At 41.2% G+C, this 26,466-nt stretch overlaps 2 protein-coding genes across 3 annotated transcripts; both read left to right on the forward strand.

The window, feature by feature from the left end:
* The first annotated feature begins 1,051 nt into the window (after window positions 1–1,051).
* LOC148638930 (uncharacterized) lies at window positions 1,052–17,371 on the forward strand. Of its 2 annotated transcripts, none has more exons than XM_088622351.1 (6): window positions 1,052–1,386; window positions 6,848–7,024; window positions 10,604–10,691; window positions 11,843–11,939; window positions 12,975–13,081; window positions 14,435–17,371. In XM_088622351.1, the coding sequence occupies exons 1-5, from the start codon at window positions 1,147–1,149 to the stop codon at window positions 13,072–13,074; spliced, it is 702 nt and encodes a 233-aa protein (XP_088478477.1). In that variant the 5' UTR covers window positions 1,052–1,146; the 3' UTR covers window positions 13,075–13,081; window positions 14,435–17,371. The 2 variants fall into 2 exon arrangements, with proteins under 2 accessions (XP_088478477.1, XP_088478476.1); XM_088622350.1 differs by having other exon boundaries at window positions 1,054–1,386; window positions 12,975–13,077; window positions 14,432–17,371.
* Window positions 17,372–17,745: 374 nt separating this feature from the next.
* tspan37 (tetraspanin 37) lies at window positions 17,746–25,567 on the forward strand. Its single transcript, XM_088622349.1, has 7 exons — window positions 17,746–18,197; window positions 19,406–19,603; window positions 20,156–20,230; window positions 20,779–20,877; window positions 21,418–21,570; window positions 22,279–22,362; window positions 24,070–25,567. Exons 1-7 carry the CDS (start codon window positions 18,138–18,140, stop codon window positions 24,154–24,156), a joined length of 756 nt encoding a protein of 251 aa, XP_088478475.1. The 5' UTR covers window positions 17,746–18,137; the 3' UTR covers window positions 24,157–25,567.
* Window positions 25,568–26,466: the final 899 nt, after the last annotated feature.

The raw sequence follows: 26,466 nt of genomic DNA on the forward strand, positions 1-26,466 counted from the left end.
GTGCCAGCCATTAAGGTCTCTAAATAGAGCTCTTATCTTTTTCAAAGAGAAATAAAACGTACTCAGCGATAGTTTAAGAAAATATGATACAGAAACTGGGAAGGCTAATTATGCACTTCAGGGTGAGGAAACCAGTAGATTATCTTCATCCACGATTTGGATAAATTTAGAAAGCGCTGAGCTGGGTGATGGAAAATCACAGAGCTGCAGTATTTCTGCAGTGTTTGATGTACACTATAACGTGAAAGGAATAAGTGAAGCCAAACAATGGACAGGGGCTTCTTCAGTCTGTTTGAAATGGTTCTATGAAGGAGTGAATCAGAAAACTGGTTGACCTTTCAATTTCAAGATGATTTCTTACTTCACTCTTACCTCATATTTTCAGGAACAAGCAAAATTCCAACACTGAAACAATTGTTGGAATTGTTGGAATTGTTGAAAAGAATTAAAACAATGGTAAAGAAGACTATTAAGGATACTATTAAGAAACAATAAAGGTTATAAATGAGAAGAAATTGGTCTCATCTGGCCCATTTGGAATTTAGTAAATTACTGATCACAGGATCTCATTTAAGGCCATTTCTTGAAGGAAGCCAAAGTATTGGCATCAACCACAGGTCTCAGTAGCCTGTTCCACATTCCCACCACAGGTAAAGAAGTGCCTCCAGAATTTAAATGCACCTTAATTTAAATGTAAGGTATGTGAATGCTGTTAGGTTGCTAACACAACCTGAGAAATGGAAACTGAAACTCAAGCTACTTCTAATTAAACCTACTCCTGAAACTGGCATCTTATATCATTTTTCACACACCTGCTTTTGGCATTTGACTTTATCCATAATGTAGTCCGATACTAAGTACGGATAGGCAAGGCAACACTGCTTTTGGCACACAGCCCAGCTCCCACAACCAAAAGCCAAAACTCGCTTTCCTTTCATAAAATCAGAAAGAGCCAAATGCTTTTCTGAGCACGCCCCTTTCCTGTCTTATTGTGTAAACTTTGTTGTGGGAGGACCCTAAAAAATCAATAAATTTTATAGTCTGAGGACAACCTGTTCTACTTCAGTGAGTCAGGGGAATAGTGGATTGTTCGGTCACCGTTTACTTATTCTCTGTGCTTATCAGTGACATCAAGTTAACTCCAGGATGCCTAGATCCAACAAGACTGTGTGGAAATTGGTATGTGTGGGCTTAATGGTGCTCTTCCTGTTGGTTATAATTTGTATTATTGTTGCTATATATAAAACGAAGGAGAACTCATCATGGGAGGAAGAGAAGAAAGATCTTGAGAAGGTTTTGGAGGAAGGGAGACAAAATCAGACCAAGCTCGAAAATGATGTAACTGAAAAGCTGAAACAACTGCAGCAGTGTGAAGAGACCCTGAAGGTGAGTATCCTCTCCCTTAATATTAAGTTCCACATTGTGTAAGATGGCTGGTAACTCAATGACTTGTACCTCTCTTCTGACTTCTGTGTTTTCAGTTTGTCTTCTGAAGCATTTTACCGAATTAATGATGCTTTCACATTTTATCTGTTTATTATAATTAACCATTTGAAAACATGCTTAAGGTCACCATCTTTAGTACATGGGATTTTCCATGTTACTAGTCTGGTTTCCTAGTTACACATTTTCTCACAAGATAGCATGTTACCTCAAGTACTGTATACAGAGTATTGTGCTTTATTAGTGGTTACATGAAGTATCTTGTTCATCTATGAACACCTGGATAGGAACACCTGGATTGGGAACTCTCTGTGCCTGAGAGCAACAAGGAATTAATTACTTTTCAATTCAGTTTTACTCCAGCTTTTTCATTGGCTGGGAGGAATTTGTTTTATGGCCCAAAACAACAAAAACTATGAAAAAACAAAAAAAACAATGAAAACAGACAAACATCACCAAAAAAGCAGACAGTACAACAGTGCCTGAGGAAATAAGAGAATTATTTTACATTAGGTAAGAAGGACGTTGCAGAAGGGATGGAAGTTTTCATGAGTCTCTTTTGATTACACCTGGGGACACAGAGGTGTCTCGCAATCGTGAGTATTGTGAATTCACAGTGAAGGTCCAGAGTCACACTATTCTTGAGTCTTTTTGCCATTTTCACACCCCGAAATTTGTAGAAGGCATTTAGGCTGATGTGATTTTCTGCTTCTCGTCACTAATTTTCCCAACCTATTACAATCTGGGTCCATTAATAAGCTGACCAGTGCTGTGTCATCAGCAAACTTAGTGAGATGTCTGGCTGTGTGTTTGCTCTTTCAATCTTAGTGCACAAAATGCTCAATAAAAAGGACAAGACACAGCCCTGAGGTGATCCTGAGGAAGTGAAGTAACCATTTTCTCATTTTGACCAGTTGAAACCTGTTTCTAAAGATGTCAGGAACCTATCTGATCATATTACTATTTAATGAGACGTTCTTTGAGGACATCCTGTGTTGAGGAGTGATTGTATTGTATTATTTGTTGAGGAAAACTCAACAAATAAGTTTTTTACAAATGGTCTAGACGCCAACATTTAACACTGTGAGGAAAATTCACCTTTCAGCAGGAGAATGACCAAAGGCATAAGGCCAACATACTTTTTCATGATGTCATTTCTTGACAAACTATAAATACTATAATAAACCTGTCTTTCTTGCCTTGCTTGCATTCATCTTTCTGCACCTTTGCAGTTACCTATTGGTTTACTTCCTCATACTACAGACAGGTGGTTGGCTCTTAGTAAAGTTTCTTATGCCTAACTTCTCAAACAGCTTCCTCAATGCATTTTCATATTGATGGTTATTTCTCATGAAATGTCATTTGGAATTCAACACAATGGCACAGCAATGGAGGAGAGTGGATACTTCCTCAAGGCAGTGTAGCTCTTTGATGTAGCCATTTACAAGGAAAGGATAATAAAAGCAAAATATACAACTGCTTAGCTTCAGGAACATATGGAGGACAAAAAGTGCATTACTCCAGGAAAAGTGAGCATTTCAATAGAAATGGAGAGCCATGAGGAGAAGGTGACACTTTCTTTCACTGCTGCAGGAGAAGACTCATTTCTAACTGGGAACAAGGACAAAACCACAGGGATCAGAACACAGACCTGCACCCTGCCGTAAGGGTAAACATAAAAGTCACTGGTGTATAAAATCCATATAAAAGCCCAAGGAGATGTGAATGTCAAGTTCAAATTAACGGTGATTTTCAGCTTCACCAATAAGAGAAATTATTTTACCTCCAAGATATCGACATCTGGCACAAAAATCTCAAGCATAATAATGAAAGATCTTGTGTCTCATGGAACAACCTAGAACAAACGCCAAATTATTTTCCAACCAGTTTAAAATCATTCCTTTTCATTATTGTCAAACTGACGAATAAGGAGAGCTGAAGATGCATGTGTTCATGAAGAATGAGTACAGACATCATTGCAGGAGACATTAGACAATGCAACAGCAAATGTAGCTTCATCAGGAGAAAAATAACAACTAAAAACATAAGAAAGGTTACAAACAAAAGGAGGCCATTTGGCAGTTAGTAGCTTATTGATCCAAGGGAGTCATCCAAAGTATCAGCTTCAACCACATGACTGGGAGGCTTGTTCCATACTCCCAATACCCTTTGGGTTCAGATGAGCCTCCTTTTTTAAATGCACTTCCATAAAGTTTTCTTGTGAGGGAGTAGGAGATGGCATAGATAGAAATCCACTTATTAAGGAGGAAAAGCTGGGTATCAGACACACCTGGGCTGGGGATGGGATTCCACATGAGGGAAAGGAGCAAGCAGAAAGACAGGCTTCTGCGTGGAACTGGCCTTTCCCCTAAATGAATGAGAAGGTACTCATGTAAGAACATCCAGGAGGAAAATTGTGTCATTCGGTGTCTAAGCTTTAACATGAAAGGAATAAGAGTGAGAGGTACACTGCAGTGTGATGTGTGTGGTTCTCAGCAACTTGGAGCTCTTGAGAAATTGATTCGTTAAGACTGTACTGAGGGACATCAAAGATGTGGCCTTAGAGAGAGCATAAGAGGTATGAGAGAGAGGACAACAAACTAGCAGCTGCTCCTGCTGTGTCAGGAATGCCAGAGTGGCTAGTAGTGCAATGTCCTGGCCAAACTGAGTCAGCCCATTTACTCACCACAGGGACAGAAAGAGTACACCTTTGGAGAAGAGAACAAAGAATAGAATGAGAACGGTTCACCGAGTTTAACTGAAGAATTGAATGGACAGTGATTAATGAATTAAGGACTATGATTTGGTGACAGGGACGACGTGGAATGAGTTGGGTAGAATATAGTTTTCCAGTGTGTAATTTGTGAAGAGGGATTAAACAAACATCAGGAGAACAACTTAGACAAAGTTCAATCTTTCTCTACTTTTCAAAGTTCCCTGGGAGGAGACCAATGATAAGAGCTTGCCCAGAAGCTCCTACGCTCCTCCAGTGTGGAAAATTAAGATGAGTTTTAAATAAGATGGCATATGCAAGTGTGGTTGTGTTACTGTGGTTTGTTTCTATCTTCATTTTGAAGCAGCCTGCTGTGGTATCTTTGAAAACTTTGAAGGCTTGGATCAAGTATCCTTATAGTCATCGAAGGATGTGTGATACAAGTCACAGATGCAAGTTTCAGCAAGTTGCGATCATGCTGTGTGTGCTCTGCCACAGTTTGTTGGCAGGCAAGAGTTTCTCTACGTTTCATCTTTGTACCCAGTGAAAAGGATGTGACTCACCACCAAATCAGTTATAGCAGCCACATCGAAACGGAAGAAAGGTTTTAGAACAGATTACCTAGGAAAGGTTTCAAATTTAGAGGAAATCATTTAGCCCATCCGAATTGTTTTAAACATTGTTTTTATATTAACATGGTGCACATTCCGGAAAGGTCAAAGCCCATTTTCCTCAGTAATAAAACTGTGGGCTTGCATTGTGGGTGGGTATGGGAAGAAAGCTGGAGGGAGGGTGGGGCGGGTTTGTTCTGCATTTTGATGACTGTTTTTTGAATGTGTGCTGTTGGCCAAAGTGAATAATGAAACCTATATTGAAAAGTTGATTAATGATGGCTGGACATTCAGCCCTGTTTGTTTCTGATAGCAGACAAATCTTGGACAGGTTTTAGAAGGGTTCCTTGTAGTCCTATTTAATTAAGAGAATAGGGATTAAATGTTGATCTGTTTGTGTAAGGTATGCCATTAAGCCCAGGAAATAATTTGGACCAGAGGTCAAGTTTAGCTCATCTCCCCCCAGATATAGGGAAGGGCCTGCAGAGCTCCTAGTCTAACAAGTTGTCGTTTACATTCATTTCATTTTATTAGATTACTCTGATGAAAAGCTATTATCCCTGATGGACTAGAGACCCCATCCAGGCTGTGTCCCCATTGTGTTCCCCATGCTTCTGGGGGAGGCTCCCAGACGTCTCTCTTGTGACCCTTCCCAGGAATAAGCAGGTTTCCGATAATACATGTGCAGGGATGCAGCGCAGTCCAGTGAAGGTTTGAAATGAGTTAATTGCAACGAAGATGACCACTTCTGGAGAACACTGAAGGAGACGCACACGAGATCCATTTCTAACAGTGCTTTTAATTGCAACAGTGTTATGCAGGGTTTTCTTGTGCAAGTCCAGCAATGTTCACCCTATGATATTACCACGAATGGCGGTTTAAAAGCAGTAAATCCCCTTGTGGCTCCGTTCTTCCTGATGATGCTATTCCACCTTTCAGCTGTTTCTGAAATGTCACGTACAACAGCAGGTGTCTGTTTAAAATTCCCTCAAGCCGGGTCAGGAGTAATGACCCCAGGCCAGAGCCGGATGTCTTCACAGGGATGATGCTAAATGGACTGGAAATGTTGTGCTGTGTCACAGCATTTTAAGGTAGACTGCAGTGTAAAGATCAGGCTGACTTCCTTCACCTCATAGTACAATGAAGCTTTAAGGTGTCTAACCCCTGTGTGGATGAACATATGACAGATCCACTGGTAATTAACTATGGTTCCATGTGGACCAAAATTTTGGCTTGTGAAAGTTCATTTTTTCCTTTTCTCTTTTGTTCCTTTTGCTCTTAAGTCTATTTTTCTTTGTACAGATCTACTGAGAAAAAGACTAGCCTTTCCTCACTTTACTCACTTAAAATCACTATTGGTCTTAGTAAGGAGCTGAAAATATGCCCGGTAAGAATTCTGCCTTTTCCTGAAAAAGGAGCAGTTGTGTAATTCAGCTTTGCTTGAAAGCAGAGGACTCCATGTCCAAAGCCTGGGAATTCTGCCAGGTACCTCAGACTGAGAAATGGAAACTGAAACTCAAACAGCTTGCAATACAGTTTCCTGGAACTGAAAGCTGTGAATTTTACTTGGACTCCTCAATCAAAAAGTTCCAGCTTGTTGCATTCCTCTTTGACTGTGTGGAGGATAGAAGTAGAGGAGGGCACAGCGACAGACCCAGGGCACTGCTCTGCTCAGGCACTTCTGGCACCCCTCTAAACCAGTCCAACATCTCGCCGCTGAACTTTGGGCCAATACTTTCTTGCTTTCCTCCCCTCATTGAGAGCTAAATGGTTTTCTGAACACACCCCTTTCCTGTCGCAATATTGCAGAATTTTAGGGGAAGTCCAAACAAGCGCCTGCTCTTGCTCACAAACACAACAGAAGAGAAGAGCGCAGTGCTTTGGTAGCTGGTTAACTTTCCTGCTGCTTACAGGTGTTTTTTTTCCTCCTCCCAAAATGGCAAGGTCTAGCAAAGATATCTACTGTACAATGTGTATAGTTGCGCTACTCCTATGGGCTGTAGCCACTAGTGTTACCATCATACTTCTTTCCACGACAGACACGATGAAAACTCTAACTCAGTGTAAAATGGAATTACAGAATGAAACTCAAAAGCACCTGCAGGAGAAGTCCTCGTGGGAGAAGGACAGGAAAACCCTTAAGGAGCTCCTGGAGAAAGGACGTGTAAATCAGACCAGGCTGCAGCGTGATCTTGCCATGAGCCAGGGACAGCTGAAGCAGAGTAATGAGTCCCTAATGGCATGTCTGCGGGACATGGTGAGTGATCTCTTCTTCCATTACTAAAAGCCCTGTACTGTGTAAGACCTGGAATGACTCTTACCTGTCTTGGTTTAACATTTGGATTTGTTTTTTGTCTTATTTTACACTTTCCAGAGCTTTCAGATTTTTAAGGATGATGATCAGGAATTTTTAAGAGATCGCTTATGAATTATACACCATGCTGTTATTTATAAAGTCACATTTTTAATAGACTAGTGGTAAGTGAGAGTTGATTAATGCCAGAAATCTCAATATAAAACTACAGAATTACGTAAGAACATCACATAAACAGTTTCAGGATAGAAAATAAATATTTTTTCAAAAGAAATTATATCAGTGGTGATATCTGAAACTTCATAAGTCTTTTATCGGTCTTTAAAAACCAGTGACAAATATAAAATATATTGTTTTCCAAGATAATAAAAACCATTGTAAAAACATTTCCAAAGCATTGTGTTAGAAAAAAGCAAGGTATTTATAAATCCAGTAAATTAAAATAAAAGTAACTTTTTAGCTATGTTACGGACACTGAAGACATTGCTTTGAGATCTTTTATAGACATTTTAGGAATTATATAACATATTTAGTTAGTGACAACAATGTAGCAAATGTTTTGACAGCATAATCTGGTGTACACAAGCTTGTGTTGCCAATTCTTATGTTGAAATGTTATTTATATTTTCAAGCTTGATTGGAATTAAATTTATATTCTTATTCTTGATTTCTACAATTTTGTTGCAACTTAATTTGGCTATCTGGATAGTGATTGCCTGGCATTAATTTTAAAGTCTGATCCAATTGGCAGCATGATGCTATCAAAATGAATGTTAGCAAACAAGCCACAACATGTTTTTGGTATTCTGCCAATTTTTGCCTGATAGTGTTTCAAATTATTGGAAATGACTTGCAGAAAAAGATACATTTGTACAGCCTGTCTCTAATAGTATCTGGACAGTTTGAAAATATTATTATTTCACTGTTTCGTGTAGGTCAAGAAGGTCAAGGATTTTGTCAAAGTAAATATTGAAGAGTGAAGTAATACTAGTAATTTAAATTGTATATTTACTAATACGTTTTGGTCAAGGTATGTATGTATAGGAAATTTTAAATAATTCAAAGATCTCCTTATAAGGCAAAACAGATAATCAAGTATTTTCTTCACAAATGCTACAGAACATATACCATTTAATTTCTCAGAACAGATACATCAGAGCATAAATTACTTACAAGATGGTACATTCAATGCAGCTTGTACAATGTTTAGTTTTTTAGGTTTCTTAATTTAGTAGTCTTATTGGTGGTATTATACTATCCCAGAAAATATTATTTGCTCTTCAACATACAGCAGGTGCTTCAAAGATCGTAAAGATAAGGTGGGAAGAGAAACTGTGATCCTACTTCCTCCAAAGGGTCAGAGCCCTGGAGCAGCCCGTTGTGACGAATCCAGTCCGGCTGTCACACTAACAGCAACCCAGCACCTTGACTTGCTGCTGTCAACACTGATGGGAGCAGAAAACAGGCATTGATAACTGTGAGGGAAGGGTGTTATTAATGATATACTTGCTGAAGACGCAATTTCATAACTTTTTTTCCAGCTGATTTGCACTCCTTGAGGTTTGCAAGACTCTTTCTGTTGGAATTAGATTATCAGACTGTTCTTTCCGTTAGTCACCTGTGTAAATACCTGTCCCCTCTTTTTGCTTGGTATCTCGTGAGATAGTGTTTAGTGTGCAAGAAAATAGCCAAATTAATGCAATTCCAATTGATTAGTAATGGGTCAAGCATCCCAATGATTACAGTAAGCTGTAGGATGAATATTAAAATGACAGGGATCAACTGGGTGAACTCTATGGTCATGGATTCGAACCAGGAGAATGTGACTAGCTGACTGTGACTGTGGAAACAACTCACATGCTGCTGCCAGAGGCAGAGGGGGGACCAGACTGCTGGACTCCTCTCAGTTCTTAGCTAAATGACAACTCCAACCCCTGTAGCTTTTGGGGCCTGAAGTCTTTCAGGGACATTCGTTTTTTTGAGGAGCTTGAAGTGGCAGCACCTTTTCAGCTTTCATGTTAATTAGTGCACATTCATCAGCTCAGCAGAGCCCATTTAAAAAAAGACACTATCAGAAAGAGTTACAATTATTATTTCTGTTGTTTCAAATGGTGCTTATTTAGAATAATACATAACAGCAGAGGTTAAAGTATGCCCTAGGGATAAGGTACTGGCTAAGGATAAAAATAGAGTTAGGGTTACAGTTAGTGTTAAGATAGTCATGACAGCACCTGTTATGTCTTTTGGAAAGCAGGTTATAAAGGATTGAGTATAGTCTTATAGCATGGTTATGAGCCTGGCAAGACGGAATTTGAATAAACAATTTATTACCATAATCACTTCAACTTGGCCTCCCCCAATCACTTCTTCTGTACTCAGTTGGGCCCCTGAAACTGCCCCCTCACCCCCCGGATGGGACATCAAAAGCAGGAATTATGTCCCAGCAGTGCTGGTTGCCTTTCACACAGCTGGGTGAACAGGAGCAAATGGAGAAAGGACATTGCTTATCTGAAGCAATCTGAACAGCAAACTAAAGGAACAGACCTTTTAAAAAGATATTTTTACAGTTTTCAATTCATCGCTGGCCTGTTTTGGAAATGATGTGGCTGCAGTGAATGTTGTGCGGCTTCATGCAGCTCCTCTCTCAGGGTCACGTCCTGAATCAAACCAGCGCCTTCCCCAGATGGCGCCATTCCAGAATGTCCTTCTCTTTTTAGCTAGCTTTCATTCTGTGTTACTCAGTAACTGAAATCTACATTTGGTTGTATTTGCGTCAGCAAAAATGAAGGTCATGACATGCGATTGGCAAAGCAAAAAAAGGTTACTTTTTGCTAGTTCAACAGCTGCAAGCATCAAATTAAGTGGAGGGATGAATCACTAAGTGATGTCTAGGGAGTTACTCTATTAGCTTTGTATCCGATCATAATATATCATCCTAAAAATGTATTAATCATCCTGAATGCCTTTTTCCAGATTTGAGATGTGTATTAAAGCTGGCAGACATAACGTGTATAATGCATAGATTCTGCCACTAGGGAGGATCCAGGCACTTTTCTACAAACTAGCTAAACAAGCTAGTTCCTTCCATGCTTTCAAGGGATATTAAGCAGTGAACGTTCTGTGGAGCCTATAGTTCTACTGTTTTCCCAGAATGATTGCGTTAGCTGGTCTTCCTGGTGATGTAAAACCTGCTGGTCCAGAGCATTTACATGTTCGAGGGCCTTACAAGGAATTTGGTCCTTTTTGTTTTCATCAAGGCTGTTTTCATAGCTGCCACATGTCTGCAGCTCCTGAAAGCACAGAAGGGTTGTGAGACACACTTAATCTTTTTTAGCTTTAAGCCAACAATGGCTTAAATGGCAGGGTTTACAAGAGCCATAAGAACTTTAAAAAGGTTTCAAGCAAGAGGAGACCATTTGACCTGTCATGACTGCTTAGTAGTTAGTAAGTCATGCTAGCTGGTTATAATATTCCTTAAACTGAGGTCTGTACTGAGTGAATCTTTTGGTTTTTCTTTTGTAGAAACTATTAAATGGAACCAAAACATTCCTGCAAAGTAAAATTGATGAGGAACAAAAAAAGTGTGCCAATGACAAAAAGCATCTAGAAGGTAAGAGAACATAGTTCGCTGACAAACAGGATGATCTCAGGGGTTCCTCTGCCAGGCTTTGGCTTTGACTAAACTTCCTGAAGTTCAGTGGAGTTTTCTTAGCAGCGCCCTTCCTTCTAGTCATTCTCAGAAAAAAAAAACATGAATCCTAAAAGCTCTGGACAGTTTGTTTCTGCACTAGGAGATTAACAAAGCTGTTCAATTTCCAGAACAAAAAAATAATAACTCACCTACTGTAGATCGAGAGCTGAAAGTAATTCCTTTCCTGCTGCAAGAGAATTTGGATCCAGAGAAGAGAACCTATTTTGAAATGTTCATAATTAACTGCTTGGCATGTAAATACAGAATTGATGGCTGTTAGAAATGTATTTTACCACTTAAGATGTGAAATTATCTTTACCTTAACAAAAACCCCAGGTCTCTGGAGGAGTACACACCAGTGATGGCCCACTGCATAAATAGCACAGAGAGGGAACTGGCTGATAAGAAATCCCAAGGACATGCAATGCTTTTTAAATTGAAAGCCATGTGGAGAACACAAAGGACCTGCCCTCTTAAAACTGGGCTGTCAGTTGTGATCAAGTGGATTTACAGCTCCTATGTAAAAAAGACTGATATCTTAGCATTGAAATTAAATCAATAGCATGTTTAAGACAGGACTACACCCTGATCGAGACACCAGTCCTTCTCAGAGATACCAATTAACCTAGTCAGCACCTTTATCTTTAATACTGTACTGAATTCCAGAGCAAACTCCTGCTGATGCGGGAGAAACAGAAGGTTTCCAGTCTGGGGTTGACTTGTGAGGCAGCAGCACAAACCCTGGCTGCTGTGTTTCCCCATTTTACATACTTTTAAAACAAGAGTCTCCATCCCTGGTCCTAGAGAGCTCCAATCTATTTTGTCTGAGAGGTCTTCCTGAGTCATTGAAATAATTTATTGAATTAAGGGAACTCTTGTTCTTCTCAGTGATCTCCAAATTACTTAGTTTAACAAATCAGGTGTTTAACTGACCACAGTAAAAGCATTCCCAGTCTCTAGACAATGATAATATAGTGGTGACCTATGAAATCTGCCAGATAGGATTCTGCAGGTCTTCTAATAGAAAAAGTTCCTGAACAAACTTGAAATCTCCCCTTTTACATTTTCAGATACGTTGACTTCAGATTTTCAACAGAAGCTCCAGGAAGAAAAGAAAAAGTACAAGCAAGAATGTGAAAAACAGAAGAAAGAGCTGGGCAGTCAGGGGTGAGTATATACCTGTTAGTCATTCAGGGGATGCTTTTATGCATACTCACTAAGAGACTGTGAGTTCAAACATCCTTCAACTGCCACTGTTCAGAATCGTGTTCAACATGATCTCCATCCTGGGTTGCAGCCAAGGGAATAAAACACAAAGAGGTGCAGTGATTTCCTTGAGGGAGATCTCAGTTGCACAACTAGGAATTGAACTGGGAACTTAACTTCAGCCCTTTGACCAAAGGTCTGTTTTATACTCAGTAAGCAGACTCTCCAGATTATTTTCACAGCCATGTATTGGCATGAACGGGTTTCACTGGTAGTGTAATATGCAGTGTTCATCATTCCATCCGAGCAAACAGATCCACTGTCGGCACAAACGCATCTGAGACTCCAGGCTTGGCTGCAGGGTATCTCCTGCTACTTGAAATACTCGGGCTGTGCTACATCCCAAGCCAACAAAAGATCACAAAGACAACATTTATGTGTTTTTAAAAGACTAAGAAAACATTATAAACATTTTAAGCATCATTTACATAAAATCATATAATCAATTGTTTTAAAACACTGGAAAACAATCGTTAGAAAATTGTTATCAAGCCGGTCCTGTGTGGTATTATCAGGGTGTTTCTGCCTTGTTCTCTATACTATACAGAAACATCTTTCAAATTTTCTTTAGTAACATATTTCAAATGAGACAGGTTTATGTTTTTGAACTGCATATATAGGTACTGATGTACATATCATTTCAACGTGGTTAACTGAAAGCAGTTGTGTTGTTTTCCATTCTTTCATACTTTTTGTTGTGGCTACTTTGAAGATAATGAGGTCTGGTCTGCTCGCGTATTTGAAATTGTATCTTGGACAGCAGTTCAAACCCAGGTGCTTGAACATTAATATGCATTTAACGATTCATAGTGGTTTAACTAAGCTGCTGCTTAAGGCAAGGCCCTGCATTGGAATTCAACATGGCATTGCTTAAGGTGACACCTATAATCTCTCTTTGGAAGCTGATAATCACAAACAATGTTCTTTTACTTCCAGTGAATCTTTAAATGGGGCATCTGGTGGGCACAAACCTGAATACTGCTGCTTCATTTATGCCTTGGGTGTAGCAGTACTAATGACCCCTCTCCTTTTTTGATCTGTGAGTATTACTTGTAAGGACAAGTGTGTCCTCAAGCCAGAAATACTGTATAAAATGTGCTACTAGTTATACTAAACTCGAATTCTAAGTTTAATGGTTTTTATGACTCTGTGACACACTCATGGGTTGGGGCATCATAGGTTTGAATAGACAGGTCCCATGCAAACAGGCACAAATGCATCCATATGGTACAAACAAGTGCTTTCATTTATTTTGTAGGGAAAATTATCCAAATAACACAATAAAAAACCTAAGCTGCTCTTTGAACTATTTCCTTCTTCAAAGTCCCTCTCTGGAAATAACCAGCAGCTAAGCAGCTTACTGGCTTTCCAAAAACTTGTAAGACTGTCTGAGAGTTTCAAAAAACCTCTTCTAAAGTTCCTCTTCAAAATTCACAAGTTCCACAGTCACAGGGACCATGGTTGGTCACTTCCTTCTCTGTCAGGTGAGATTGCACACAGAGGATCTGCCCTCTGTCTCCAAACAGCAGAAGCCTCTGCTTCCTGATTTTTAAACTGGCACCTGACCAATCATCTTCTCAAGACTGGTCAGGTGACTGAGGGTGGCAGCTCATTCCCCAGGGCTGCATGAGAACCTACTGCCCTCTTACAACGGGGGGAGACTGTTTTAAAATCGAATTATCAAATACGCAAATGCTAAGCTCCCAAATCGCTCAAAGTGCAAATGCACAAGATGCACACTTAGAGAACAGGTGGAGCTCTATGGCTCACACTTTGCTGGTTCGACTGTGGATCATGCCACTGTCCAGGAAACCATTGGATGTTAGTTGACTACGGCCCTCTCAGCTGTCTCCTGCTATTCTTCCGGCACCTGCAGGCTTGCAATGATTTCAGAGAGAAGCACAATCACTGCCTATTCCACTGTAGACCACTACAGAAGTCTTAGTAAGCAAATAGTAAGAACATAGGAAATGAGAGGATGCTTATCAAGGCCGTTAACTGAACCTCAAGATCTCCTGCTGCCATTTTTTTAAAGAAAACAGGGTATCATCCTCAACTTGTGTGTAGCTTGTTCTAAACTCTAACATTCCTTAATTGTTTAATATTGTAGGAGTACCAAAATATGGAGATTCCAAGTAAATAAAGAAAAAACATGTATATTCTACTTGATTAGGCACTGCCTTCATGTGACAGTTCTTGCTGTATTGTTCGATTTTAATTTCAGAACTTAAAGTTTGATTATTCTTTCATCTGGGGTGGAATAGTTTAAACTGAAATCTCACCGCTAACAAATCTGATAAGATCTTTTTGTGGTTGAGCAGACTTTCATTTTAATTTTAAAACTGTGAGTACCAATTGAACTGACTTTTTTTCTTTCTTAAACGATGTCCTAGGAGGGTGTGGCAGAAGAGGCTTTGAGTGCAGAGCTGTGAAGTATGAAGAAGACATCGCTCCCCAGCGCAGCAGAGCTCAGTTCCCATGCCTTGACATAGAAGAATGCAGTAGTGCCACATTAAACTGCTGATACATTTTATAATATAAAATATTATAAAATATAATATAATATAAACCTTATTATAAGGGATCAAAAAAGCAAACCGAAAATGGTCGCTACGCCACCTACTCTTTGTACCTGTATTTATCTGAGAAAGAGAATTGAGTAAAAGGAGAAAGGAGTGAGCATTTAACCTCATTTCAAAATCATCTGCTTCAGTACATTGGACACTTTTTGGGTCACATGATGGCCTTGTTCTAGAATGTCTGCAGCATTAAGAGAAAATTGCTCGGGTGGGAAAGGTAAAGTATTAATACAATATGTACTGAATAGGACAGGGTTAATTCAGTGACTGTTCTATGTTCTCAAAGCTCAGCAGTCTGAAAAGTTCAATCATCCAAAAAGGTATTTTATACAAAACTTTAATACTGTTTGTACTTTTAATTTTTTAACATGAAATAAAACACAATAAGTAATGCCAACCCTATCACCCTGTTTTACCCCTTCCAAATCTCCATGAATAACGCAATATTAAAGTGGCCAAATTTTGTACTATAGATTATATACTGGGAAAAAAACTGAACAAACTAAGAGATGCTTTGTGATCTGACTACGTGATTTAATTCTGGCTTCTGTCTACAGTGCCTGTAGAACATCTACACACCCTTTCCAAGGCAATACATTTTGTGGACAAACAGCCTGAATTCAAGACATTCAATCAGAACTTATTTTATCTCTATTTTCACATTGTTACACACAACCTATCTATGTGGGTTCTAATGCCCCAATATAGTGAGGGGGACGCTATACTGTAAAAAGGCGCCATCCTTCAGATGAGACGTAAAACCAAGGTCCTGACTCTCTGTGGTCCTTAAAAATCCCAGGGCATTTCTCGAAAAGAGAAGGGGTGTAACCCCAGCATCCTGGCCAAATTTCCCATCGGCCCTTACCAATCATGTCCTACTCATAATCCCATCTCTGAACTGGCTTCATCACTGTTCTCCTCCCCACTGAGAGCTGGTGTGTGGGGTGTGTACTGGCGCACTATGGCTGCCGTCACATTATCCAGGTGGTGGAGGGGATCCCCATTACCTGTTAAGCGCTTTGAGTGGAGTGTCCAGAAAAGTGCTATATAAGTGTAAGAAATTCTATGAATTAACTGTGGGTTGAGTAACTGTACATACTGTACCTCTTAGTAATGGCAACTGTAAGGTAGCTCTGGTATAACCGATTGCCTTGCAGTTGGAAAGATAGTGTAGACCTTCTATAGGCACTGTGCTGTATGTTATTTTAAACTGTTATATCCTCAACAGCTCATTCTGTGCCTTATACATCATAAGCATATGCTCATCTCGAGGTCATTTCCACTGCGAGAAATGATTTGATTTCAGGACACAGTCACGATGCATGTGTCAGCACTACAATAAGCTGTATGAAGAACTGTTTGTTCTTACCATTGTTCTGACTGGCTGGAAGATCACACTATATGTTTATACCAATAGTGTATGATGAAGCAATTGAAAATGACTCAATTGTTTTGAGCCGGGAGAATACAACACTCTGTACTTTTTTCACATGATTTATAAGCGTTTTTTTATACTTCTTCAAAACTGCAGAGCCTAGGTTTCCAAACTTGAGGGGTCAACATGTGGGTTTCTGAGAATGTCAAGCACTTTGACGTGTGTGTTTTTAACTGCTTAGTGCAGTTGTATTTGATACAACACTTCTGTAGAGGGAACACTGTTTTTATGGAGTCTATTTTCAATGTAGACAGTTAGCTGACAGTAAAAGTCATATTTAAATTCTGAGGTTAACGCACCTTGGGTAAGAGATTCACTGTATTGGAAATAATCAGGTTTTGTCTATATGGAAATATATATTAAGGCTTTAATAGGCTAGTCTTTAAATTACAGATTTTTTAAATCTTTAACTTTTTAAGGCCCTACACACCAAAGCCCCACTCGTACTCGGTACTTGGCATCTCTGACCGCTCCCTACGTACACAGCAGGGATCCCCACTCTGCACCTTTTAGTAGCGCTTTCTGACGCAGGGGTGTCTGCGCCTGCGCTCGGCCGTCCTGCTCCAGAAGCCACTCCCTGACACTGAGACATGTCATCTCTGACAGTTTGTAACTTCTACCCTCTTTTTTTCTTGTTTGTGTGTGTTTTTGTTTATACCATGTAAAGCGCACCCCAAACGCTGTTGGTTTACAGGGGAACTGAAATAAATCCTTGTAATTTTTGTATCGGATATTTTTGTATTTTAAATTGATAAATTATTTTAGACGGTAGGTTTTAAAAAATCTAATAAATAAATTCAACGTCTAAACTGACCAACCACCCAAAAATATGAGCATGGAAAGAAAATAGGCAAAATATCTTTACACCAAAGAAACTACTGGGGATTCAAATACATCACAGGTTTATTGCAGTGGCAGACATCGGGTCTTGGAGAGTTTATATGTTGGTACAGTATATGTTCTGTGGCTGATTTCCTCGTGAATTTGAAAGTTTCTTTGTCTATGAAAGCATTACTTCAATAAAATAATGACTTGAATGACAAGCAACTGGTCACCACAGTATTCAATACCAGAACACAAACATCTACTCTGTCCATTTTTACACTTTCTCAGTAGCAAACAAAGCGAATGTGCCTAATCAGAATAATTATTCGACACTGTCCCATCGCCAATTCTCAACAAATACATTTTTTCTTTGCTTTTTTGTCAGTAGCAAGCATAGTTATGACAGGACACCACACACTGCAGTTATATCATTGTAAACCTGATTTTTACAGAAAACTGTTAATTTACCTAAATAAAGTTGGTCTTTCAATGGATGATGTTGTCAGTTGATTCACTTTAAAGAGTCTAACAATCGTGTGACGTGTTTGTCTGTGCCTGCCTACATCAAACAACTCATTTTTCTCATTTCGAAATTTCATAGGCGGTAAAGTAATGAATTATGGCGAGGGCTGTCTCCCCAATGGACGATGTCATCCGATCGGCCTGAGAACATCATGATCTTATTATGTTTTTATTAGTCTACGCCACAGCAGAAAAAAAATAAAATAAAATTGAGAAGTGGGGATTTTCTGTATACTGTCACAATATATCAGTCAAATAAAATGTTAACATCCACGCGTCGCCTGATACGGTGTCCATCACATCTGAGCTTGTTACTGTTTTCCACTTGAATCTCACAGTATCACGCACACGCGTCACGAGTGAGTCAGGCGGCGTGCGCGGAGGCGGCCGCGCTGATACTTCCGCGTTTCCCCTCGGCCTGCTTCTTGCTTTCGGGGGAAGAGAGAAATACTGACCATTTAGCCGCGGATTCAAAACTGCTTACGGCGGATGCATAACAAATTGGAGCTGTAATGCTAACGAGAGGACCGCGGACACCTGTTTCTTCTCTAGAAATGGCTGCGTGTACGGAGGAGCCGTGAGTGGCGATCGCGCAGCCCGTCAGTATATAAACAGCAACGCTGGACTGTTCGGACCAGAAGAAAGCAACATGTGAAAGTACTTTCTGGGTCAAGACAATTGTTTTCTTTTTTCCTCCCTTTCTTGGCTCTTCTTAAAATTGCCTTCCTGTAGAAAGTCATGAGCGAACCGCGTCGGAGAGCCCAAGTGGCGCTGCGGATCATCACCCAGTTGCTGTGGGTAAGGAGAGCGGTTCACTGTTCAGGGGTGTTTGGATAAACTGGTTCGTACTACCCAACACTCACTTTAGAGAGTGAGGCGCTGTGGAAATGTATTCATGGCAGTGTGTTCGTCCATAGGATTGGAAAATCCTTGTTGCGATTTTTTGTAATTGGTCGCAAAGCTGACACTGCTTTGGCATAACTTTGTCAAGCTACACCTCGTAATGTAGTGGGGAAAAAGTTATAATGGTCCCCATTTTTATTCCATTTTCCGTCAGGTGGTTGCGGTGCCGGACGCTTGATAACCAAAGGTCGCCTCCTTCTCCGTGCGTAATCACTGAGCGTTTTGCTTTTACCCGTTTGCTGGAAGTTTAAAGGCCCCTGTCTTGCGAAAAAGAAGGGCGGTGGGTTTCACATTAGAAAAGTTTTCCACCGGTGCAACCTAGCTGAGAAGACACCTTTGTTTTGTAACAAACGAAAAACTCAAGAGTGCAGAATTATGAAGATAAAATGAATTCCGTGAAAACCACGGAGGACGCCTTTGTAGGATAAATGTTCCCCAAGAGTTTATAAGGCCGAGTTCTAAGGTCATATGATTTTGGAAGTTTAAAATTATAATGTGTAAATGTCGGTCACTTCAGGAGATCTAAGGTTCTGTGTTCCCTTGTACATGTTGACGTCTCCAATCTGCTTTCACAAGAGGCGCTTTAGAAACCCAAATCTACAGAGAAACGTGAGCGCTTCCCCCCGGGAGCCCGGCGTCAGGCGGCGGTGCTGTCCCGGTGTCGGGGTCTCGCTGGCAGTCGGAGGCTGCGCGGCACTGATTTAGATTTCTGAAAACCAGCAGAAACTAGCATATCGTTCTGCTTCTTGTTTTTTGGATGTCTTTTTCCAAAATAAGAGAAGGTTTGATTTGATAACTATTGTATTTTTCAGAACATTCACTCCCGTTTTAAATAGTAACGTTTCCAACAGAACTAATGGTGTAATTAGTGGCGAAAGTACTGCAAACCACAAGTACTCGAGAAAGGTTACAAATGAGAAGATCCTTCTAGTCGCTTATCAATCCAAGAATCTCAGCCGTGTGTTTCCTGAACGACCTGGACAAACTGGCCTCAAGCAGCACAGATGGACAGACTTTATCCACCAGTCCTTTCTGTAATGCGTTCTGTATTAAATCATGTCTCACAGGCATTTGGTTCATTTTGTGTTCTGTGTTTCTTGCAGCTCGCGGGATTGTTGGTGGGCATCAGCAGCGCCTACCTCCTCGTCAGGTATAAATACTGCTCGCTGTTCTTCCAGGATGTCTTCCCCACCATCCTCTTCCCCACCATCCTGGCCATCCTGGCTGCCAGTTTTCTGGTCCTCTCTGGAGTTGTTGGCTGCAGGGTGTCCAGCAAGGACTCCCCATGTCTCCAGGGTATCGTAAGTACAAGCCTGGAACGCCGTGCCTCATAATGTTAGACAGGGAGACAAGGGGGCCAAGCATTTCCAGTGCCTTGCCAAGCTCTTCACACCCATGTGTGTGCATCGTTCTGTGACTTCACATCTGTCTAGACTTTATATTTTATTCCAATCCTGAACACATAGACTGAAGACCCTTTAAGGGCATGTTAAGTTATATTAAATGTCAGAAAAACCCTGAAGAGAAAAAACTGGAATAGGTCGGTTAGTATTAAGCATATTTATTCAGACCTCTGATCTCGGTATTTGGTGGAAGCACCTTTTGGCAGCATTAACTGTCATAAGTCTTTTTCAATACGTCTAACAACTTGGCACACTGGCTTGGTGTAATGCTGCCAGTTCTTTGTTCAGGCCGTGTCAACTGGCTTGGGGATCGCTTATGGGTGTTCTTGCATCTCCCGTATGCCTTATCAGTGAAGTAGTTGCTCATCTTTCTTGTCGGAGCTTCCATGAGAGACACTGATACAACTTGATTTTGCTCTCATTTTGCTTTGTCTTTCTCTGGCCCTGCAGTTTGTGTACTTCCTCATCATCGTTTTCTGCCTGGTGGCGACAACAGCGGCTTTCGCCTACTCCAAGTCAGGGCAGGTACAGTAGCTGGAGCTTTCATTGTTTTTTTTTTATATATGTTCCTGATGTCACCATGTCAATTAGGGAGGGTGAAAAAGTGGGGAACTGGTGGAGATGTGGGGTTAAGGAGACAAATACCCATGATTCTCTCTGTTAAAGTGATGCTGGACCAATCTTACAACAGCACACACTGTGACCTTTCATGCTGCACCAGTAGTAGGGGAATCCCTTCCCCAAAAGATTCACTTTAATCGCCAGCACACGTCTCTTGCTACAGCCAGATCCTTAATGAAGTGATTAGCAAGCAGGATCTAAAATATGAAGGTGCCTATACCTATATGTACTGTGCATTAACCTTTGTATATTAGAATGTAACATTTGTACTTGTATATTAAGACAAGATGTTGGCTGGCAGCAGCGGCAGTCTGAACAGGCTGTGGCGTGTGACTCTGGAAGGTTTTGAAATGGGTTTACAGCAGCACCAGTCCTTTGCCATTCTTGCTTGTTCCAGTACTTGAAGGTCAGGAAGCACAGACGAGTGATCTCTCTTCCTGGACCTCCTCTAGGTTGATTCAGAGCTGGCTCCTCTCCAGAGTGTCTTCGAGAGCTACAACGGCAGCAGCCAAGACCCTGCTGACCATGCTGTGGATTCACTCCAGAAGGAGGTAGTCATTGGGCGGGAGCTGTTTATTTTAGAGCTCACTTCCTTTATTTGTGGCCAAATTACTTGTTTTTCACAACCACGATAGAGTAACAATCTAAAGATAACTTTTCCCTACCTCACACAAACACCCCTCCGTGTTCCTGCTAGAGGGAGCCTAAAATACAGACGGATGGCTACAGTGGGAACCCCCTGCAACAGGGCTTTGACTGCTGTAGCAGCCCTCAACAGTCTGGTTTGTAAATGTGCAGTTTCATCATACAGCATCATGTTGGATTGCAACAGGTTACATTTTTATCATACTTGAATATTCAAAAAATACTATTCCATGTAGTCAGAATTATTTCCAAAATGCTAGTGCTCATCAGGATGCACAGATGCTGTTTGCTGCTTTCAGTGCAGTGTAGGGGAGTGGTGTCCTTGCACGGGACTGGACCTTGTTCTGAGCTGCCTGTAGGCTAGTCCAGTATTTGCAGGGCTGGTTCCAGTTAAAAGGTGCGGCGAGCGGAGCAGACGCTAACGCCCGGCCGCGCTCTGTCTGCAGCTGCGCTGCTGCGGGGTGCGGGGATTCCAGGACTGGCTGGCGACTCCCTGGTTTAACCACACCGGCTCCCTTCAGGTTCCTCTGAGCTGCTGCAACTCCACCTCCCACAACTGCAGCGGCAGCGTCCACCAGCCGGAGCTCCTGTACCCCCAGGTACTGCCCCCTGCGGGACCCGGGAGACCCCGGGACTCTGCTGGGGTAATCTTTGACTAATTCTCCAGCGCAAGGGGAGTGTGCGCTAAGGGCTCCTGTTTCGATGTCCTGTGAGCTGCCTGTATTGATACCACTGCATCCCACTACATTCTCACTTGGTTTACTGTGGGGGAGCTCTAGCTTTGTTAGCACTGCTACACATGTCAAACTACTTTGCATTCTTATGAGTTGACCATCACATATCCAAGATTATGATTTGAAAATGCTTTGACACAGTTAATTGTGCAAAACAAGTGTTATTTGGCAGTTGTAGCTCCAGTTCATTTATTCTTGATTAATAAATCTACTTTAAAACTGATCTGACAGAAGGATTTATAGCTTTGTAGTTCAGTAGCAGGAATCGCCAAACCAGATCCATTCCAGCTGGAAAAGGTAACCGTTAAAATGTCTAAAAGATATAGAACAATTTTTAGTTGGTTAAACTAAATAATTAAAACTAATGATTTTAGAGATGATTGAAAACAAAAATCTGAATATCTTTCAGCCCTGGAGGGACTAGAGTTCCCTTGAGTTTTTATTAATTGATCATTAATTTGCAAATGTCCCCAGTCATGTGAAATGGGAGCTTTATAGTAACCTATAAATTGTATTGGATTGGGGCTCTGCTGGACCAAGGCTAAAGACTCTTGTTCTTTCCTGTTTTTTCAGGGTTGCCAGGAGAAACTTAAAGATGCTTTGACCTTTATTCTGCAAGTAATCCTCATCTCTGCTGCTGTGATAGCTATAATTCAGGTCAGTACTAATGAAACTTAAGGAGTGCAGTGCAAAACTATATGAATTCTTGTAGCATCCCAATGTTGTCTAGTTCAGGATTTTCTAACACGAAGCCTAAAGGGCTTCTGAAATTCCAGGTTCCCGTTCTTTCTGTCACATCTAGAATACTCACATGTCCTACCTGGTTTAAGAATTTAGAACTTGACTATTAAAACTGTGTAGATATTTAACAAGCAGTAAGGTATGTATCTAGAATGGTTAAGTGGTGTCCATTTACATTATCTTCTAGATTGATTTCTGAGATCATTTTTGCTATTATAATGTTTAAAAGCGTCACCAAGTGAACCTTTCTTGTTTAGCCACTTTGACGTGGTGTGTTTGGGATGCTGTATTTGCATTGTTTTAGCTGTATAAAATGAAAGCCCGTCTCGGCTAGCATGAGAGAAATGAAGCCGCAGTTTCAGTATTAATTAACTTTGTAAAGTATTTTAAGCCTACAGTACATTGTTTGACTTTTGCCACAGCCCTCATTAAGACAAGCAAACTGAATTTATATGGATGTCCTAACAATTCAAATTCCCTTGTACTAAAAATCCTGAAACAAAGTCTCATCTGCTATCAAAACTGAAGAAATTCAGTTCTTTTAACCTCGTATGATGCTCCATTTTGGTCTGGTTTCTGCTTCTTAAGCTCTTTTTGGGGCATTTATGTCCTTTTTATAGTGTTGCAACCAGCACTATACATACTGAGGTCAATGCAGTATACACAGCTCTACACTATGTACCCTAACATGACTGACTTTATTTATACTCTCTGCCCAGCTCTTTCCAAACACCTTCGACTGCTCCTTTATAAATGTCTTTCAGGTGTGGCAGATTGCTGTGTTAGGGGGTGCAATGACAGGGGAAGGCCACTAGAGGAGGCCATTGAGACAGAATGTGTATGTAAATAGCATACAAGTATGCAGTTGTTCACTGGGTGTATTAAGGTGTTGCAGTGTGAGACTTCAGACTGGAATAGTGTAGGCTGGAGAAGTGGTGGTAGCTTTTCTCCAGATTAGCCTCGAGATCAAAATCCTGGAACTGTCCTGTATTTTGGATTTACAGTACTTCTTTGTTAGGAGTTTTTACCTGCAAAGACACCTGAACTCTGCTACCTCATCTGGGGACCTCAAAGGATATATCCATTGTTAACAAACTCCTCTATTCCAATTCTGGTTTTTGGCCTTCTTGAATGTCCTAGGTTGGGTTATTGCAGCTCTACATGCTACCCTCCCTGCAGCTGCAGTCTGCCCTCTGCTGTTCTCGCCATGAACCCACTCTCTCATTTCTCTCGCGCAGCTCCTGTATTGGACTTCTCTTTGGCTCGCTGCTTCTGGACACATCCAGTGCAAGACTGTTGTTCTGTCATATTGCTACCTGTCTCCATCACTCTGCATTTACTGCTGCTGGTCCTCGCAGCTCATCAGACTTATTTTTGCCATAGTGTTGTGTTTAGTGTTTCAGTAGGTTCTGAGGTGGCCCTCCTCTGGTTTTCTCTGAGTTTGCTTGGTTAGATCATTTTGCATGTTGCATTACATAACTGGACACATCACCTGTGACGTTAGTGTTTCACTGTCCAAATTTCAGTTATTTCATTAATCCCGCCTTGAATGAAGGCACCAGCAAGAGGGGAAGAAAACATCCCTCTACGATCCCCGGTTAACACTGCCTTCTGTATTGGCAGGTGATGGCTCTTGCCAGCGTGGTCCAGCTGATGAAGGAATACCCACTGCAAGAGTATCGGATCCTGGACCGAGACCCTTCCTCCTAGAGCAAGAACAGCCACCAGCAGCTCCGAATGTCCACAGGATCTCTGCTCTTCCATCACACCTGAGCTCTGACCCTTGTTTTTCACGGACGTTCTCCTAGCAAGCCATGTGAGGGCTTTGGCAGTGTGGAGCTCCAGGACTGGGACTGGCCTGTACCCTGCAGAACCATGCAACACGCAGAGAACAGCATCACACCGGACAAAAAGATGTTGGTATATTTAATTTACTACAGGTTTATTTTGATCTGTGGATTTAAAAAAATCTCACCCATAATGAGATTTACAGAAAAACTTACTATGTACAGAATGGTCTTTTGCTACAGAGGTCAATGTGGATCTTTCTGTACAGCCCCACTGGTGGAGGGGGTGACCAGTTGATAACGGCGTTTGATGGCTGTTATTTAAAAGTGCATTAGAAGTGATGGTCAGGCACCTTTCTTTCTGCCATGTGTAGTGTACTTTTAGCATTTCGCCTCGGTCACAAAAGGAAAACACTTGTAGCACTGAAGAGGAGCTCACCTGTTTCAGCATGCTGCCTGGTTCCCAGTAATCGGAATTAATTGGTATGTGGATTGTGGTTTTTAAAATCTAATGGAGAATTTAATAAAAGGTCCCAGAGAAAGGCATGTGTAGCACTTTGCTGCTTGTTGTAAAGGTATTTTGTAATTATGACAGCCTGTTAACCTTTTCTCAAACTTCTAGGTCTCCTTAAGTAATATTTTTTTTCTTGGGTTTTAAGTACACTAAGCTGCTGCATAAAATTGCATGACTGTGTTCCATTTGTGGTTGCAGTTATGAGGTTGCAGTGTTAGCTGTAGGACAGTGTCTTCTTACTTGCTTCCTCCTGGAATAAACTCAACATGCTGTGCATAAATAAACGGGCATTACAGTAGTTGGAGTATTTAGTCGGATTCCTACCTTCCTAAGGAGGGTGGCTTGTTATTGCTTTCAGAAAAGGAAATTCTCTGCTCAGGGATGTTAGAGAAGTTGAAAGCAGTACTAAAACTGGTTTGATTTGATTACCTTGGAAAGGGTTTATCTGATGGACCAAGTGTATAGCTTTCAGAGGGAGAAGTGGAACCCTTAGGTTCACGCTGTACTTGCAGGAGAGATTTCTCCAGAAAATAAATGAGGTTTGTGTTTTCCAGAAATTAGATGACGGCTACTAAAGCCGTTCAGTCCCAGTCCCAGCATTATCGAACACCACAGTTTTTCTGGGACTTGTGGGTTGTCTTGAATGTTCTTGTTTCATTTTTTTTTTTCTTTATTTTCAGATAGGAAATTGCATTGTAACCCTTTTGCCGAATTGTTGAATGAGTACTTGTATTTTCCTGATGAAAGGATAATGCTTGCGGAAAAATGCACTTTTTGGCACTTAATTAAAGTTATCTAATCCAGTACTAAAGGCACAGAATTTGCAATGTGTTCCTGCTTTTATTTTCTAAAAATGTTAATTTGTTGCAGATCCTTGAGAAGGCAATGTTGTACTGGAAGGGCCTTAAGTAAGTCCCTGTAACTGTTGCTTTATTTATTAGTCAGCCAGGGCACCTAACCGTTAGATCCAATCAATACATCAATCTGTTTTCAAACCGTTAAGCCCCTCACACACACACACACTTGCACCAGGGCCAATTTTGTACAGGAGCCTGTTAACCTACCAGCATAGCTATGGACTGGAGGGGACCTGGATGAAAATCACTCGGCCAGGGGAAGATCATGGAGATGACGCAGGAATTGTACCCAGGGCCCCAGCACTGTGAGGCAGCAACGCTGGCCACTGCACCACTGAGCTGCCCTCCAATCAAAAAGGTGTAAAACAGCAACTCGCAAACCTACAAGACAGCAGTGTGATGGGTGCAGTACTGAATCCCAGCTGGGATTCAATCACTATTGCTCAGAGACCAGGTCTGCAGCAGTGGGAGAACTCCTATGTTTCCAGGAATAAATGTTTAGTTTGGTAACATGGTCACTGTCACTGAGTGCTGCTTATCAGCATCATGGAGATAACATGCAGAAACAAATACAGCGTGTGCAGATGAGTCATCGCAGTGCCCATCTATCAGAAAGGATAACTGTATTTGAGAAAACAGCTTTTCATCCCAAAGGATCCCCAAAGCACATTACACAGAAGAAGGGACACAGTCCACTGCTGAAGTGCACCACTTGCCGCTGCATGGCCAGAGCTAGAGTAGGAGCGGAAAGACTGCTGTGATCCGGGTCCGAGGGAATGTGGGAGGGTGTGCAGGGAGGATCAGGGATTGGGGGCAGGAGAGAGCAGCAGGCAGAGGAGGGAGCAGAGAACTGGATGCAAAC

This window comes from Lepisosteus platostomus, chromosome 27 (assembly GCF_059453375.1).
Source record: "Lepisosteus platostomus isolate fLepPlt1 chromosome 27, fLepPlt1.hap1, whole genome shotgun sequence".
Lineage (NCBI taxonomy): Eukaryota > Metazoa > Chordata > Actinopteri > Semionotiformes > Lepisosteidae > Lepisosteus > Lepisosteus platostomus.

Coding starts and splice junctions, on each gene's coding strand:
- tspan37 (XM_088622349.1), top strand. CDS start 18,138: ATGAGCGAACCGCGTCGGAGAGCCCAAGTGGCGCTGCGGATCATCACC. Junction 18,198..19,405: donor TCATCACCCAGTTGCTGTGG/GTAAGGAGAGCG, acceptor TGTTTCTTGCAG/CTCGCGGGATTGTTGGTGGG. Junction 20,878..21,417: donor TGGATTCACTCCAGAAGGAG/GTAGTCATTGGG, acceptor CTCTGTCTGCAG/CTGCGCTGCTGCGGGGTGCG.
- LOC148638930 (XM_088622351.1), top strand. CDS start 1,147: ATGCCTAGATCCAACAAGACTGTGTGGAAATTGGTATGTGTGGGCTTA. Junction 7,025..10,603: donor TGGCATGTCTGCGGGACATG/GTGAGTGATCTC, acceptor TTTCTTTTGTAG/AAACTATTAAATGGAACCAA. Junction 11,940..12,974: donor AAAGAGCTGGGCAGTCAGGG/GTGAGTATATAC, acceptor TTTTACTTCCAG/TGAATCTTTAAATGGGGCAT.